Source organism: Syngnathus floridae, chromosome 1 (genome assembly GCF_059516105.1).
Source record: "Syngnathus floridae isolate MCC-2025c chromosome 1, RoL_Sflo_1.0, whole genome shotgun sequence".
NCBI classification, from domain to species: Eukaryota; Metazoa; Chordata; class Actinopteri; order Syngnathiformes; family Syngnathidae; genus Syngnathus; species Syngnathus floridae.
Window position 1 is genome coordinate 6,726,295 of NC_142413.1, and position 17,221 is coordinate 6,743,515.

At 41.2% G+C, this 17,221-nt stretch overlaps 1 protein-coding gene across 5 annotated transcripts in view; it reads left to right on the forward strand.

Annotated features, from left to right (window-relative positions):
* LOC148403770 (protocadherin-1-like) overlaps positions 1 to 17,221 on the forward strand; it is a 142,135-nt gene that overhangs the window by 107,615 nt on the left and 17,299 nt on the right. Inside the window, exon 5 of one of the 5 annotated variants that reach the window (XM_088357175.1) lies at positions 11,454 to 13,868. The exons of 3 other annotated variants lie outside the window; for them this stretch is intronic. In XM_088357175.1, the coding sequence (XP_088213301.1) occupies positions 11,454 to 11,554 (101 nt within the window). In that variant the 3' untranslated portion in view covers positions 11,555 to 13,868. Of the gene's footprint in view, positions 1 to 11,453; positions 13,869 to 17,221 lie in introns of those variants that run through there. One more of the 5 variants, XM_088357255.1, reaches the window with a different exon arrangement.

A 17,221-nucleotide genomic window follows, 5' to 3' on the forward strand; every position in this document is an offset into this window, starting at 1 on the left:
TCCTCCTCTCCGTTTCTGTGTTTTGCTATTTGTGTGGCAGAGTGATCGCTTGCTGTGATGTGGAGGAGCTTTGCGGGGAGCTCTTCCCGTGCACCCCCCCACCCTCCTCTGCGTCTCCCCACCCGATGGATGTAGAGAGAATACGAGGTGGATTTATTTCCAGGTCTGTTGTTTATTTCAGCTTATCTGTGTTGGACGTTTTGTACACACACAAGGAGTAAAGCGTCTTGCCTTTTATACGGAACACAGCAAAAGAGAAGATTGACACCATTGTCGGTGTTCACACAGCAACACAGCAGCGATGCTGTTCTGTCTGTTAGTAATCAACCCAGGAACAAGGTTTAAACAAGACAGAATTTCCAATTAGCCTTTTAAACAAGGATGGGCCTTATAGCAGTTTCCAAGTCAGGATGCAGGTGTTTTCAAAATACAAAAGTGTCTGAGCCAGGTGAAAGGGTTTGGGTTACAAGCCAGGCTTTGGGTTTTAAAGAACGGACTAAATTTAGGATTTCTAATGAACGTTTCAAGCCAGAGTTAGGGTTCAAAAAGACAGGGATGAGGTCTCAATTTAGGGTGTTGCGTTAGGGTTTGAAATTAAGGTGTCAAACCAGGGTTAGGATTAAAAATTAAGATTGCAAGACTGATTTTAATACTTTGACCCCATTCACATGATCCCCTTTTGCTGGTTTCTGCGTAAAACACACGTCATTTAGAGGCACTGAAAATGTAGATAGTAATAAGCATAACCTAAAACAATCCGTATATGTGACATGATGGAGGTTAGCGGCACGTGTCGTTGTGATCTAAAGGCGGGTTGCCCAAAGCCGCCACCCGCTGGCTCTTGGCTCAGCTCCTGTCCTGCCAGCTGTTCCCGGTGAGTTCTGACGATGCAGATGGCCCAGCGACCGACGGGAGGTCTGGGGTCAGTAAGCCGTCCAATGAGAGCACAAACTCAGCGGGGGAGTTTGCCACAGGTCTGGTCGCTAGGTTAGCGCTGCATTATGGGATCTAATGAACGCAAGGCGCAGTGTGCGTGATCTCGGCGGGGGATGTAAACAGGTGTGTGTGTGTGTGCATGTGTGTATGAGTGCGAGTGTGTCCCTGGTGTGTCTAACTTTGTTTTCGTGCTGACCTGTCCCTGTCCTCAGAGATAAGTCGCCATGGAAACAAGGAGACACCCACTGCTGGTGTTGTTGTGGTGGATGATGGGGTTAATTGTCTATGGAAAGTTACCTGACACATGCACACACAAACACACATATGCACGCACGCACACGCACGCACACACGCATATTACATTTCGGAAAGAAAATGAGTACGCTTAGTGGCACACACATAGAATGTTAAACACTTTCCTCTATACAAGAGAAATCAGCAAAACTAAGAAAAAAAATGAGATCAAATGCATGTTAGCATTGGCTACAGGGTTATGCTAATTTAGCAAATAAATTAGGCTTATGTGTAAGAATTTGCATCCAGTGTCTGGCTTAGCAATTAGTTCGTGAGAAAAGAAAAAAAATCATTTTAATGTCTCCAAATATCTTTAAGTGAGACAGTAAAATGTATCAAGTGAACACAAGTTGCAAGGCAGTTTAGTTAAGAACATTCTGGGACACGTAGACCTCCTGCCAGTCACTTCCTGTGTCAAAATAAAAGCTTTCCCTAGCTGCCTCTCCTTCACTTCAATTAAAATGTTGTCGGAGGCAATTAAAACGGGTGGCGGCTGATGGATTAGCCGCGGCTTAAAGGTGCACGCTGGCCTCATAGCGCCAATTAAATGTCGCGCTCGCTAATTAATGAGCAGCTCACGGTAAACGTGCACTCTTAAACCAATATTGGGGAAAAAAAAGCTACTCGAGCGTTTCCTGTCACTCACTCTGATGCTGATGACAGGATTAAAAAACATTAGTGCTAATGTGGCTAGAGGAAATAAATATTAGACTTTAATGCTGTAACTCAGTAATCCATTCTGAAATGTGTCTGATTGGCACAAAATCCGACACGCATGTTCATCATGACGTATGGAGTCAAAATAAAACTCCATTTTGGGCTCCTGTCCTTTTGGTTTGAAGTTTCAGAAATATTTGTATCATCATTATGCACCCATTAGTGTTGAAAATATGACACAGACATGTTCATTACCAAGGCCAAGAATCAAATTCTAACCTATGATAGGGGACAAACAGCCATAGGGTCCTGAAAATGGACTTCAAATCGCTTTAAGAGTCATCATTCAAAACCAATTGTGTTACTCTTGCAGTACCAGCTCAAAATTGAGTGACCGTATTCACCCACATTGCACCTGTTGCTAACCAACAGCTGCCACCTTTGGCGCCATCTCAAACCAGCAGGCGTTTATTTGTGTTTTTTTTTCTTTTCTGCGTGTGAAGTAGAGCAAATGATAGCTCGTTGCGCTGCCTTCTTGTGGCCACGCTGCGAAGGCTTTGCCAGGTCCTTCCGAGCAGCCACCCGCCCGCCAATTATCCGCCCTGCTGGCGTCCCTTCAGCCGAAGCAAGCGGCGATGAAAGTGGCCACGTTTGAGCGGACGCCTCGGCATTCATCCGCCGGGCGACCTCTCTGACCCGTCGGCGCAGGCCGGCCAATTAGGACTGAGGCGTGAATGGAAAGATGGGGGCGGATGGGGTGTTCATGCAGGGCGGTTGTCACGGCAACACGTGCTTTTGATGCTTGCTATTTTATGTGGGCTAACAGACAGAGCGTGGAAGAGGGCGGCGGTCCAAAGCCAGGAGGTGATCGTATGTTAAGTCTTGAATTGAGATTGAGTTGACAAACACTGTTCCATACACTAAATTACAAAATTAAAAAATACAGTGGATAGATAGGCCTGTCTGAAGTTTGCTAGAGAGCATTTGGATGATCCAGAAGAGGATTGTGAGAATGTCATATGGAATGTCAAATTACAGACTGTACTGGCTTAAGCAGGGGGACACGTCTGGCACTCCAGGATTTGAGTCCCTGGTTACTGATGGTAGTCTTTGTTACTTTGGTCCCAGCTCTCTGCAGGTCATTCACTAGGGGGACCCAGTGTGGTTCTGGGATTTTTGTTCACCGTCCTTGTGATCATTTTGACCCCACGGGGTGAGATCTTGCATGGAGCCCCAGATCGAGGCCATGATTGACCAAAAACTTCTTTTTCATCATAATTTGCAAAAATATTCTTTAAAAATCAGACAACATGATTTTCAGGATGTTTTTTAAATTTGGTCTCTTATAGTGTACCTATGAAGAGAATTACAGAGAACTTGCACAATTGGTGGCTGACTAAATACTTTTTTTTACCCCACTGTGTGTGTCTTTGATAATACCTTTTGAAACTTTACTGTTCCATGTGATATTATACCTGAAAAATGCGCCAGCCATGAAAAGAACCGGTCTGAAGCAATGGGGGATAGCTGTTTGGCCACCAGCCTTCTGCTTCACAGGATTTTTAGCAGATTACGAGGGGAGGTTTTTGGGGAGGGGAAACGTCGGGATGGAACAAAAAAGACGGCAGCTAATCCACAGTGACCCTCCACTAATCCACTTATTTGTCACGTATTAGCGCAACGATCCCTCCCGAGTTAATCAGGTTTTCCGCCCAAAGGGTTTCCGACACAGCGGGGGTAAGTGTTCATCCAAACAAACATGTCTGCGCTCAAATTTGGGCCGAGTTTATTATGGTCTCAGCTACGTATGCTTGCATGCTCATAACAATAACTTTCTGGAAACATTTCCAGGTTTGGATTGTCAGGATGTCTTGAATGGGCTTCGAGTAAAAAGGGTTATTGGGTCAATGGGCGAGTTACGTTGATTAGAGAATTGTATGAATGAGTTGGGTTAGTATTGGATGAATGTTGGACTAACCCTAAAGCCAATCTTTCTCTTGGGTTACGGGTTTTTGGGTTGTGATAGAAGTCCAGGCTATATATTTTTCTTTTTTTTTCACGTTTAAATATGATTTGAGGATAACAAAGATTTCTTTAAAGGATAGTTTGTTAGGATACATTTTCGGGCTTGTGGCTAGCCCAGTCCTTGAAAAATGAAATACCGCAGAGATTTAAATTTCACAGAGATTCAAATTGAGGAAAAATATCTTTTGAACCACATCCACTCGTCAAAACATTTTGTAAACATGTAGACAGGAAAACGTTTCAACACTTGAAGTCGTGTGACTTTGTGAGGAAGGACAAGCGATGAGGAAGAAGAGCGAGGAATGGTAGGCAGATGATCTCAGGATTAGACATAGACGGGCAGGTAATCCTGGTTCGGGAGCTCGTTAGCCTACATGCGACTAATTACGATGAGATTTGTACTGCAGGCCGCTTACTGGGGGACAAGATCAAGTTAACAGTTCAATGGATTGATATTTTTTGAAATTATTGTTGATTTTGTGGTCTTTAGAGCAAAACCAACATTTTTGGGGAGACTTTCATTACTAGAGCAAACATTCTACCTAGCTTGTTAGCTTAGCATTAAGGACACACGTCCAGTCCACGTCCTTTGTCATTTTTACCGTTTCTGCAAAATTTTGGTGAGGTTGGACGTTTTACTTGGTAAAAAAAAGTTAGTCTATTTTACATCTTGAAGATTGTTGTCATGTTTAGGATTTGGCCTCTACGTGCTAGAAATTCCTGCACTTCCTTTAATATTGCTGTTGTTTTGACTCATCTGATTAACTCATTAATTTAGTAATACCCTGAACAATTGTGATTCTCAACAAGCCTAGTAAAAATGATTGAACCCAAAGCGGAAATCCCTCGCTTGTGGTTAGTCGAATGAAAGCTGACACAAAAATGACAACAACTGCAACATGCCTCGAATGGCCAATTCCAAAAAAAAAGTTGTCTCTTCCTCACTTTCTTCCTGTGCCATTTCCTTCTCCTCCTCCTTGTTTTTCATGTGTTTGGGTATTGGCTTTTGACTATCGATTGTCACGCTTAACTTACTTACGGCCTTGGAGTGTTTTCATAAAAAAGTATCACGTACTGAAGTCATTTCGTTTTTTTACTTCAAAGTAAATGATTGCCATTCACAGGAAAATCGCCTGAAGTCATCCACCTCATTAGCGCCGCGATTCCTTCTCTTCCCTCCTTCAGCCAAATCTTTAATGTTCTGATCGCAGTTTTTTTGGGGTGTGAACTCATCGCACCGAAACTCCATCTTGAATGTGATAGATGTCGTGTGGCAGGAAAAGACCCCACAAACCGATTCTTCAAATCACTTGGCCTGTCTCAATCGAGTTCCCGACCCGCAACCAATCAGAAGCCGACGAGATCCAGGTGCTTCCGCTATACGCCGAGCGGGCTGAACCGTGATCCGCTAGCCGTGATTGGATTATCCCGTCACCCGCGGCGCGCGATCTGCCCATCCTGCCTCGGCTCGCCCGGCCGCATCCCGGCCTGGCTGATCCTAAGCAGATTTGATAGACAATAGCATTATATGTCATTACGCCCGCGCCACATGGCTTACATTAACACTGGGCGGCAGGACGCCAGGGAGGGGGCGGACGTGTGGCAGGTACCAGTGGGATAAAGCCTCTTTGTCTAACTGAATTCTTCTGATGGAGCCCCAATGTACATTTAGGACTGTCCAAACTCCAACCAGGGAGCCATTTGTGCCCTGTGACATATACTAAAATTCACTGTTGTGTAAGGTTACTGAAACAATGCCATCCATAAAATAAATAAATAAATAAATAAATCACACTTTTCCTGCCTACCTACAAATCTAGCGCAAAGCGCAGTCCAAGCGCTTTTGAGTTTTCTTTCTTTTGGTATTTTGGCGCAGGTAGAAAGAGGCGTTTGCGCCGTTGTAGGAGTGAACACAACCAACCGATGGTAGCTGCTACCCTCATTGCCTTTACATTCAGTGCATGAGAGTCGCACGGTCTACTTGGCGCAATCAGTTTGCTGGAGTCCATTCGTAAGATTGGGGCAAGCCAAGCTCAATTAAAAGTAACCGTAGGAAGATCTCCGCAGCCCCACAAATAGTCAGGGGTGTGCTATTAATATATATTCACAATGATAATACATTCAATGAATTGATTTCTACGATGATTCATGATAGTCATGACAGATCTTACCTTAAACTTTATATTTAAAACTCCACAAAAATACAAACAACACACACATGCAAAAACACACACACACGCACACACACACACACACAAACACAGCGTGTCAATGTTGTTCAGCAGCAGGAACATCCGTCATGCAGCATCACTGAGGGCCACAGATCAGAGTTCACACCGGTGGGGGAGGGGAAGGGGGTACAAGGACGGAGCCTGGGGGGCCACGCACACACACACACACACACACACACACAAAACACACACAATGTATGGTGACACACATACAGGGCGTCCCGGATGACGGGGTCACCTCCCCCGCAGCGCAGAAACATTTTTCTTCTCCCGTAGGATGACAAAGTCAGAACGTAACAACCTTCTTCCTCCTCGTCCTCTTGTTCCATTAACGGGGCGCTCTGTTCGCTAGCAAGCCAAGGCCGTCAGTGTACAGAGCAGCAGCGTCTTCATTTTCGTCCTCGTCACACCGGCTCACAGCCCAGATGTCTCGGCAGATGTCTGCCGGCTGGCCGGCCGATTCACATGCTTCGGGAACATCCGACAAGTTCCCGACCGGGTGGCAGGTGTCTTGTTCCGCCTCACTCACCACAACATCACTTCAGGACAACACGACAAAAAACTAATAATATCGTTAAAACTTAAAAAATATATAAATTCCTGTTATACTATGCGTATTTTCCCAAAATATCACTTCACTCTATTATTCCAAAAAAGTAATCAGACTACTTTCTAAATTAAAAAAAAAACAAAGACTTTTCATATTGTAAATCTCATACAACAACTGAAGAAAGACATTTTTGCCATAACAACCCTTCCAAATTGGTGTGTAACCCTTGTGTATGTATTTTCACACGTTTGTATACTGAGAGGAAGTCATGAGTCACTTCTCAGAAATACAACCGCGTCTGTGCGTGTGTGCAAAAATATATAGCCATCAGTGTGCGGCAGCACGTAAGCGTTGGGTTTCATGTCCGCCTCCACTTGTGTGTACCTGTCGTGAAGCGTTGTGCGTGTGCTTGTACACGCGTGTGTGCGTTGTTTTCTGGCGCATATCTCACATTTGTGACAGGAAGTCAATTTCCTATTTGCAGTTTGTTGTGGTGACGATTGGTCCAGTCGGAGTTGATTTGTCTTGCTGACGACCAATCGGATCCCCCCACCCTCCCGATGGACGTGTTTGTGTCATTATTTACATCCATTTCTCGATGTAACGTAGCACTTTTACATCCGATTTTATCTTTGGTACACCTTTAATCGAGTATAATTTCAACACATCTTTTCGGTGTGGTGCAAATGTATAGATATTTGTATAGATCTAATATACATTTATACATCTAATATATATCTACATCAAACAAGGACTTACTTTATGTCGTTTATTCTTTACCTGGTATTGGCTACGTACGTGAGTGATATATTGGAACAAGATCAGTTTTGATGCTCGTCTGTACCTACATCATTTGGAATTATTATATTTACATTATATTTAATATCTAAAGTATAATATTTATATCAGGTTTAACATTTGCAACGCTAATGTAGCATAATTACATCATATTTAATGTTCAATTGACTTCTAATGTGGCACTTTACATATGTCATGTATTTACCTTAAATGTAATATATTTTTTTGATGATGATTACATTAATGTAGTATATTTACATCGGACTTAATGTCTATACACTCCCAAAGTGTCATATTGTGATTCTTATATAAAAAAGTAAATCACAGCACTCTGGAAAAAAACGATTCATTTACTGGTGGCATTCCACTTTTACGAGGAGTTAACAAGATTAAAACTGGTAGGAAATGTATAAAAGTCAAATTTAAAAAATGGGGTGAGTGTATTTGGGTTTGCTGTAGTCTAATTCGTGCCAAAAGAAAAAAAATCTGTTTTTAGATGAAAATACAGGCAGTGGGGTATTCAAGTGTTTCAGTTTGCAGAGGTATCGCAGAGTGTAAACGTTTTAAGTGAGCAGGATGGGGGGGGAAAAAAAATCAAATATTGCACAGTGGTTGACAGATTGTGATGTCAGTAGCTCTGGAGTCTGATGGAGTCTGGGGAGAAGCTGCATTTTATTTTTTTATTGATCTGGCTGTCGTGTGTGCCATGTTTATTGTGGTGTATATAGCTTGACATGATGATATTCAGATCCTGTTTTGTGTTCCATAAACCTTTAAGGTCGCATATTTATATCATCTATGCTTAACTTATCATAGCTATGTCATATTCTGTTGATTTAAACACACTTCTAATGTTGCCGCATTAATTTCATATTTCGTCTCAATACCTGACATCGTGTAACATCAGTTTAGTTTTTTTTGCTGATCAAATCACTTTTCAATCCACTTTTTTCAAGGTGCATGTACTTCAAGGGTCAGGAACAAAATGAGCGCTTGTTAACGGTAGCGAGATGCGGGTGCCCGAGGCTTTTTTTTTTTGGAAGTCAAGATGGAGACAGCGCCGACATGAAAAAACAAAACCTTCTTTTAAAGCGGGCGGGAGAGGCATACTGCTTGAGGAGTGTCGGCGTCGGCGACGCTTCTGCTTGCACCTTCATTGTGTGGTGCACAAAAGAGCAAATGAAAAGGCGGCCGGGTGTGTGAATGCAGCTTGAAAAGGCAGAAATTCAAAAGGCCCGGCGGATTATCTACTAAAGCTACACGAACGTTCGAGGCCAAGGACTCGAGTGGACCTCGCTCATGCTAACATGCTAACATTAAAAACGTCTTATTTGATTCATTTTCCTTTCATGTAAACGTCTGAAAAGCTTCACACCTAGAACGTGTTTGCGTTGCCACGCCAGTCCATTCAGTCAAACTGCTGCCTCGATTGACCTGTTGAATTCAGTTTTCATTCCAATATTTGGAATTCCACACAACCACCGCAACAACAGACACCCTTGGATACGATCAGCACATTTTTTTGAGTAGAAGATCAAGAACAGGTGACAAATTTCTGCTTATCACATCATTCCTGAGCGAGAGAAATGCCAATAGGTTGGAAAACAAGAAGACAAGAGGAAGAGGTGAAAAAAAGTAGTTGAAGGAGGATGAAGTAAAGTGAGTAGGAGGAGAGAAAAGAAAAGGGGACAAACAGGAGGATGAAAGGGAAGAGCGGCAAGAGAGGGAAGAGAAGTAGAATGAGGATGACTGGGAGGAAGAAGAGGAGGAGGAAGAACAATGAGCAGGAAGAAGGGACGTGGAGAGAGGAGAGAACAGAAGAAGAAAATGAGGATGAGGAAGAAGGAGATAGTGAGATGGAGGACAAAGACGAGAGAGGAAAAGGAGACAAATGCAAAAGGGGAGGAGAGGAGGAAATGTTAAAATAATGATGAGGCGGAGGAGATAAATGAGGAGGAAGATGAAGATGAGGAAGAAATTGATAAAGAGAGATGAGGAGAAAATGTGTATCGGGAGAGAAAGGAGGACGAAGAGAAAGGAGGAAGAAGAGGAGAAAACAGAAGCTGGAGAGCAACAATCAACGCCGACCGACAGCGAGACTCGATTTAGTGTTCTTAAAAGATTTAAATGACACGCACACACACACACACTCATCACTTTTTTTTGTTTATTGTTGAAGGTGTGACCCATGTGTCATTCTTTCTCTGGAGTGTTTTTTTTCTCTCCTGCGCATGTCCTCTCAATGCCTCCTCATCTCATCTCATCTCATCTCATCTCATCTTCTGTGGTCCTTTTTTCCTCTCCTTTGTGATTCCTTTTTAAATCCTTTTTCTGACTTTCTTTTTCCACTCGCCTTTGACGGACTGGAAAAAAAAATACCTTGACTGCAGCCGGTCAAGTCGGAAGTGCGTCACTGGCGTCCTTTTCATGTGCGACACAACACGCTACGTCCGTGCGACACGTGGTTACCATCTTCACCTTCACTCTGACTGCGACTTGTCTTCTTTGAGCTAGTGCATCCATTTAAGTGTGAAAAAACTATTGTGGGACAGAGTAACTTTGCCACACATTTATTACTACACAATGTAGTAGGATCATTTAATACTTAATAAAACAAACTAACAATGACCAACTTGGCACCATCAATTGAATTTTTAGCAAAATTGCTCATAGACTCGACAAACATCAAAAAGGGACATCTTGTGTAAACAGTTGGCAACAACTCATAGGGCGACTAGTGATGCCGTTATTTTGTGGCTTAAAATGTATGTTTGTCTTTCAGCACGATGTAATTACCAGTGATGTACGCTAACCGTGCCTATGTTTAACAACATGGCGTCGGGTGAAGACCCCCATTAAAGATTCATTTCCATGCACATTAAACGTGAGTGGCGGCCATTAGTGCATTTTAGCGTCTTGAAGGAGCTGCGACCATCTTGTGAAAACGTCCGGCGGCACGCAGGACTTCTTTGCTGATGTGTTTGTTTGCTTTGAGGCAATCTGCTTGCGACACGCGCCGCTCATTAGCATAAAACAAATATTTGCTGTATTTCCTCAGCGGAGTGTAAATGACTGCAGTCAGAAGAGACCGTTTGTAATGAGGAACACGCCAAGCCGCATCATTTTTATTTCATACTTCAATCACACTTTATTAGCGCGGTTAAGTATATGTATTCATAAATCTCTCCAGGGCCTAAAATGGCTGCTTCAGGCAGATTTACTCTGTATTTCCAGGCAAGGATTCTGAGATTTTGTTGTGGGTCTACTCATGTTTAGCAAATATCGTGTTGCTAACTGAACTGGCTTTCAAGTGTTGACTTTTATTTTTTATCTAGTTGAGCCAAAAATGGCTGCTTTGAGTCAAAATGGTAGATTCCTTTTTTTTTTTTGGCATGCCTTCATTGACTTTTTTTTATGAATCATGATAGACATGTCTACCGCATTTCATGCTACTTAGTCAAAACGGCTTAGTTTTTTTTATAAACCGGTTTTCTGCAATTGAGCCACATAAGACTAAAATGGTCGCTTCAGAATGTGTTCTCACGAAAGGAAAACAAAGTGCTAACTTGCGTAACTTAATTAGTAAGTAGACTGCCGTTGTGATGCTAACCGTGGCTCATGATGCTACTATGTCTGTTTGATTTCATATAAAAAAACGTCTCAGTGTTTTGTAGGTGACGTTTATGGTCTTTGCTTTTGTTTACTGAACCTAAATACGCATTCAATTTGCATATTTGCATTTTTTCAAAGGTTTTATATTTTTAGTCTTGTGTTTGATGTCAAATGATGAGAAATGTACATACTATTTTTTTTTCCAAGAATCCATTTTGCTTTCCTGCACTGGTAAATTTTTTTCAAGCCACTACTATTTTGAAATCCCATCTCTCCCTCCATTTTTTGAATTTTTCTTTTTGTTTTCTTTTTTTGCATGGACTGTGCTCTTGTGCCTGGCGTGACCTGAGGTGAACTGAGGTGTAAGACGTTGCGTGTCTATCCTCTCGTAGGTGCAGCGTCGTCCAGCAGCCAGCCGGAGAGGGCGGCCGGACTAAAAAGACTTCCTTAAGACAAAAAAGTCCCAAAGACACTTTTTTTGTCTTCTCTTTTTATTCTTCCTGGTCCATTTTTAACACTATTGCGCTTTTTTTCCCAGTCTTTGTTGCATTTGTATAGTTTTTTTTTTTTCCACGCTCCTGAATGAGTTTTTGTGCTTTCTTGGAATGAGGAAAACGTTTTTGGGACTCCCATGGACTGACTGGATTATCAAGTTTTTCTTTTTCTTTTTAACCTCTTTTTGATTTTTTCACAGCATTAGGGTTACTTTTTTTTTTTTAAACTTAATTTGTGTTTGTTTCGGAGGACAGGGTGAAAATTACAATGGCTTTCACTGGACAGAATTCCTGCCAGAAAAGTGAGAATTATTTATTTATTTTTTGAATTGGTCTTAAAAAATTTCATTGTTAAAATATTTTAAAACCACTGGCCAAAAAAACCTATAAAGCTTCTTTTCATTGAGTATGTTAAACATGATGTAACAGGAAGTACGATCACAGTTTAAACAGGGGTTCCACAGATCCATAACAAGCATCTTGAATCTAACCCAAATAAACCAACCTTAAATTTACCGACAGTAAGCTCAATTTACCCAACTTCAAACCTCAACTTTAACCTTAGCTCCAAACCATACCATCTACCCTAAATTGACCAAACCACACACCCTTAACCAGTTAACATCAACCAAACTAACCCTAAAACTACACCCAGCAAAACCAATCAACTTAAGATCGAAAACAGTCCCCTAACTTTAACATTTACCCCAATCAAACCTTCTAACTATGAACTGACTAACTTTAACCCAACTAACCCTAACCATTTAAAGCCAAATCCTAATTGAAACCTATCCATAATGTACTTTAGCAATAGCCACTAAATTATTGTAACTAACTCTAACTAATCTTGAACACTGAGTCTAGGGGTCACCAACCTTTTTGAAACTGAGCTACCTGGGTTATCAATTAATGCAAGTGCAGGACTGATACATTTAAAATTATGAGGTGAATAAACTTGCCAAATTACCAGTCCACTTAATACATTTTCACCCTGACTAACCTTAGCTGACTAACACAAACCTGATCTTGAATTAAAAAAAAAACTGTCCCTTCAAACCCTAGTCCTAAACCAACCCTAACCACACACTGAAATTCTTCAAATACTAACCTCCAAACGAATACCTAAAATCAAATCCCAAAAATAACAAAAGAATTCCAATGGCACAACAAATTTTGATATATTTTCTTTGTGCTTGGTGATAACTGAAAATGTGTAAAAAAAAAAAATCTAATGCAAATTTTATATTACAGATAGTAACTACTCCCAATAATCATATTTCACAAATGATAGGTCTTCCTCGTGACTTCCTGAAAGCAGTTCAAAGAATTGACAATAATGCCACTACATGTTCAAATAATGACAGCAACCACATTATCGTTTAGCTCTATTGCATTATTAGCAATTTGCTTTTGCTGAAGTTCAAAAAAAACCAAAAAAAACTTAGCCCTAAAAAGCAGTTTTCCTTTATTTGCTTGTTAAAGTGTCTGATATTTCAACGGGTTCTGTACTAGTTGCTAGGCTAAGTGGGCAGGCTAGCTTGCTGGGCAATGTGGCTAGGGTAGAGTGCTAGGCTAGGGTAGATGGCTATTGTGAATGACAAAGTGTCAAACGGCATGGAGACGATGAGTGTTCTTTCAGATAAGCGCAATTTTTCTCTATTAAAAACAACAACAAAATTGTAGCGTTCTTTCAGAAGACTGGAAATGGATTCATGGAATTTAAATCCATTTCAATAAGAAAATATAATTTCATATACATGTAAATTAAGTTATGAGTTTGGTGAAGGCACAAATTAAATTCGTAAGTCAAGGTTAGGGTTAAAGCGTTACCAAGTAATTGATTGTCTGACAAAAAAAATCACTAAAACCATTAACATCAACTTCTCAAATCTGTTATGCCACATCGGAGTAATTAAATGCACTTGTTTGCAAAGAAGTCATGACTTGGCATGATAACAGCTCATACGGCTTTAACTTTTGTTAACAAACCGAAAAGTGTTACTATGTAACCTACCAAAACATTCTTAAGTCCCGCCCTCCACGCAAGCTGTCAATCAAGCCTTTCTTCTTATCAATACCTAATAGTTGAATGGACTATTTATTGCGTGTCGGTAATAGTAGTTTGTGAGTGTGTATGTGTGCGTGTGTGTGTGTATTATGGGATGTAGTCATTACTTGGGGGGCTATAGCAGGAGGTTGTGCCTGTGAATGTATTTATGATGATGATTTGTATTCACACGTTTTTATGACAATAAAGTCGTGCTGAGCTTATGTAGTGTGTTGATTAATTCACCATAAAATTTGGTAGGCTTATCAATCATGACTAGACCCACAAAAAGAAAGAAAGAAGCAGTGCCCAAAATGTCACTGGAAGTCTGCCATTATGGTTTGAAGCGGATATTTTAGGCTCATTTTGGCCATTTACGCAACTTAAAACATTTTGCACCGGATGCTAAATGTCTATTATAAGCAGACCCACAAAAAAGTCTCAATAAGCCCTCCCTGAAAAGACACAGGTTGTGTGACATTCTTTGTTTTGACGACCAAAGTCAGTTATTTAACAAAACACCAAAACGACACTGAACATATACAGATCTTTATTCTTTTGTTAGCAATGGAGCTTTGGTGGAGATCTACTCGACGCTTTTTCAAAATCTAATTCCGCATGTTTGTTGTTTGAAAAACATTTAGATTGGTCCCATTTTGTATGTAACAAAAATTTGGCATTTGAACGGACTCTTGTGATTCATCTATTATCAGTAGCGCTTATATGAATATAAATTGGCTCAACACAAAATCTATTTTACGTTTTTGTGTGTTTTTTTTGTTTAGTTTATTGATTTAATTCATTAAACAGCAACATTGTTATAATCCTGCTAACTGTGTCGTATTAAGCTTGTGGCATCCCAAGACTTTTGCCCACGGCCGTGCATTTATATATGTAGGAAACCATTTTGATTTTAATTGAGGTTTCCCTAATAATTAACATTCCCCAGCTCACATTTTAATCTCATTTGGTTTCAGGCCTTTTTTGGATCATGAACATCGGATCATGCCGCTTCTTATCGCAATTTATGTTGCGTTATCTTTGGTGGCAAATAGCCAGCTAAAAACGTATTTTGTGTGTGTGTGTTCATATTTAGTGCTGCTGTTATATTTTAATTAAAGTTGAACAGCGGGCTTAATTACTGCCATGATAAACAACATCTTTCTCGTTCGCACTTGCCTGTCTTCAAAGCTCGGTCAAATGCACGCGTGTGCACACACACACACACACACACACACACACACACACACACACACACACGCACACACACACACACAGTGTCTGTGCAGTGATGTAACACATGTGAGTTTATGGCTCTTAATGAAAACTGAGGCCACAGTCCCAGAATCCCAACACTAATCACCATCCCACTCTCTGGACACCACACACACAAACCAACACTGATACTGTGCGTGTGTGTGCATATGCAGTCATCCATTTTGCCACACTCCACACTAGAAGACTGTATGGGGGTGCCACAAGTCAAGCGTGCAACACAGACTGAATTTTTCCTTTTAAGTCTCACAAAAAAAAAATCAGCCCCCATAGCCAGTTTGACTTATCAACATACATATGGTAGGAATGTCCATCATGAGTTGACCCACAAAAATATCTCAAGAAGCCATGCCTGAAAGGAAACAGGAAGTCGGCCATTTTGGTTTGAAATAGCCATTTTAGGGTGATCCAACTCAAGGGCATTTTTTTATTTTTATTTAAAGCCAGCTGTCTCTGGGCGGGGTACACCCCAAGATGGTTGTTATCCTGTCCACTGTGCTTTTTACATAGTTTTTAATCCCATATGCCAGCTTCACGTAGCTACACGTAGCTACATTCGTTATACATGTCATAAGTTAACACAAAATAAGTCTGAAAAGCATACAATTCAAAATATTACACAATATAATATTTTAGGTTGCTTTGGGGGCAAAGATTTTTTTTTCTTTAGAAGGAAATACTTAGCAGCTACTTGCTATTTTTCTGTGCTGTTAAACATAGTGTAGCGGCTAAAGAGCGTCAGATTCCCTTGAGAGGCCAAAAACCCTTTGAAAAGAAGAGTTGGATTTAACCGCAGCCAAATGAAGGCCGGCGTAAGTGCTAATAAAGCGCCGCGGCGCAAGCGTTACGATGGCAGATAAAGCTAACCAAGTGTTTAGCGGCCGCGCGTCACAAATTAACAGCGTCGGGAGTGGAGCCGTGTTTTGGCGCCGTGAATCAGAGAATAATGAGAGTTTATTAAGCGCTTGCCCCGCTCAAAGTGGCAACGCGAAATGGACGTTAAAAAAGCTCAGCGCTAATTTAATTTTCTTTTTTTACGAGCCGCACACTGTCTGCATCTGCAAGCGCTAAAGGGTCGTATTCGCACATCGGATACCCGTACGGGAAGAAAAGGTGACAATAAATCATATTGAACCTCCCACCGAGAATTTCATTAGCCCTTTTCACACGTCACCATCAAAACCCATTTGTGTGAAATGAGCTAACACGAGAAACTCAAGCCAAAGGAGAGCTATTCATTTTCTGGATTCTGAGGTTGTATTAAATGTTTAATAGGGGGAAATGATGGCTGTGTGAAAAGGTACAGCAGGGACCGGGCGGTTTGAGGTTTATCCGGCATTTGCGGCTTTATCAGTGGGAGAACAGTTGTTTGACTAGTCTAATGGCAATTAGCATAATATAGTAGCCGTGGTGTTCGAGGCTTGCTGGTTGGGATGGTGGCTGTGTGAAAGCAGGGACGGGGGTGTAAAGTTTAACAGATGACACCACTTCTGCCCTGTTTTGTCGAAAAAAAATGTTGCTCTCCAATTATATGTGATCCCAACACAGACATTGTGTTAAATACAATTGTCACTGTCTGACAACTATTTCATAAACGATTTTAGTGGATAAATTAAATAACGAGATAGACACACTTTGGTGTTGGTGGATAAATTAAATAACGAGTCAGATACATTTTTCATCTCACTTCAAATTCAGACTGAAGCCATGATTTCAGAACTTCCCTCAAGGCATCGGACTAGATTTGATAGATGGATGAATATACTTCAGGTGCCATGTGAGAGGACGTTTCAGAGCGTCCCTGAAGGCTAAACACAAGCTTGCTCGATGAACGGATAGACATCATACAAGTACAGCAGATAGATAGTTGGAGGTATTTGGAGCTATCGCTCAGTTGTCATGCAAGAGGAAAGCTTTGATTTCAGAATGTCCCTGAAGGCAACACCTGACATAGATAGATACCGGAACATCAAACACACTCAAGGTCTATGACCACAAAGACAAGCACAAAGAATTGTTGGTATCATTTGATCTCATTATCACCCACACCTTGTTGTTATATTTAATGAAGGCGGCATGTTAAATTTGACCAAAGTGGCTTTAAAAATGTCTTTTAAACATATTTTTAAACCTGCAACCACCCTGTGAAATGTCTTCGTGCGTGCATGTGTGTGTGCCTTTGTGAGTGTCCCAACTGTCCTCCTTAATGAGGAAACACAGAGCCGACTAGTTTGTAGAAGGAACCTTCCAACCTCTATTACTGCAATAGTTACAGTGTGTGCTTCAAGTGTGCGTGTGTGTA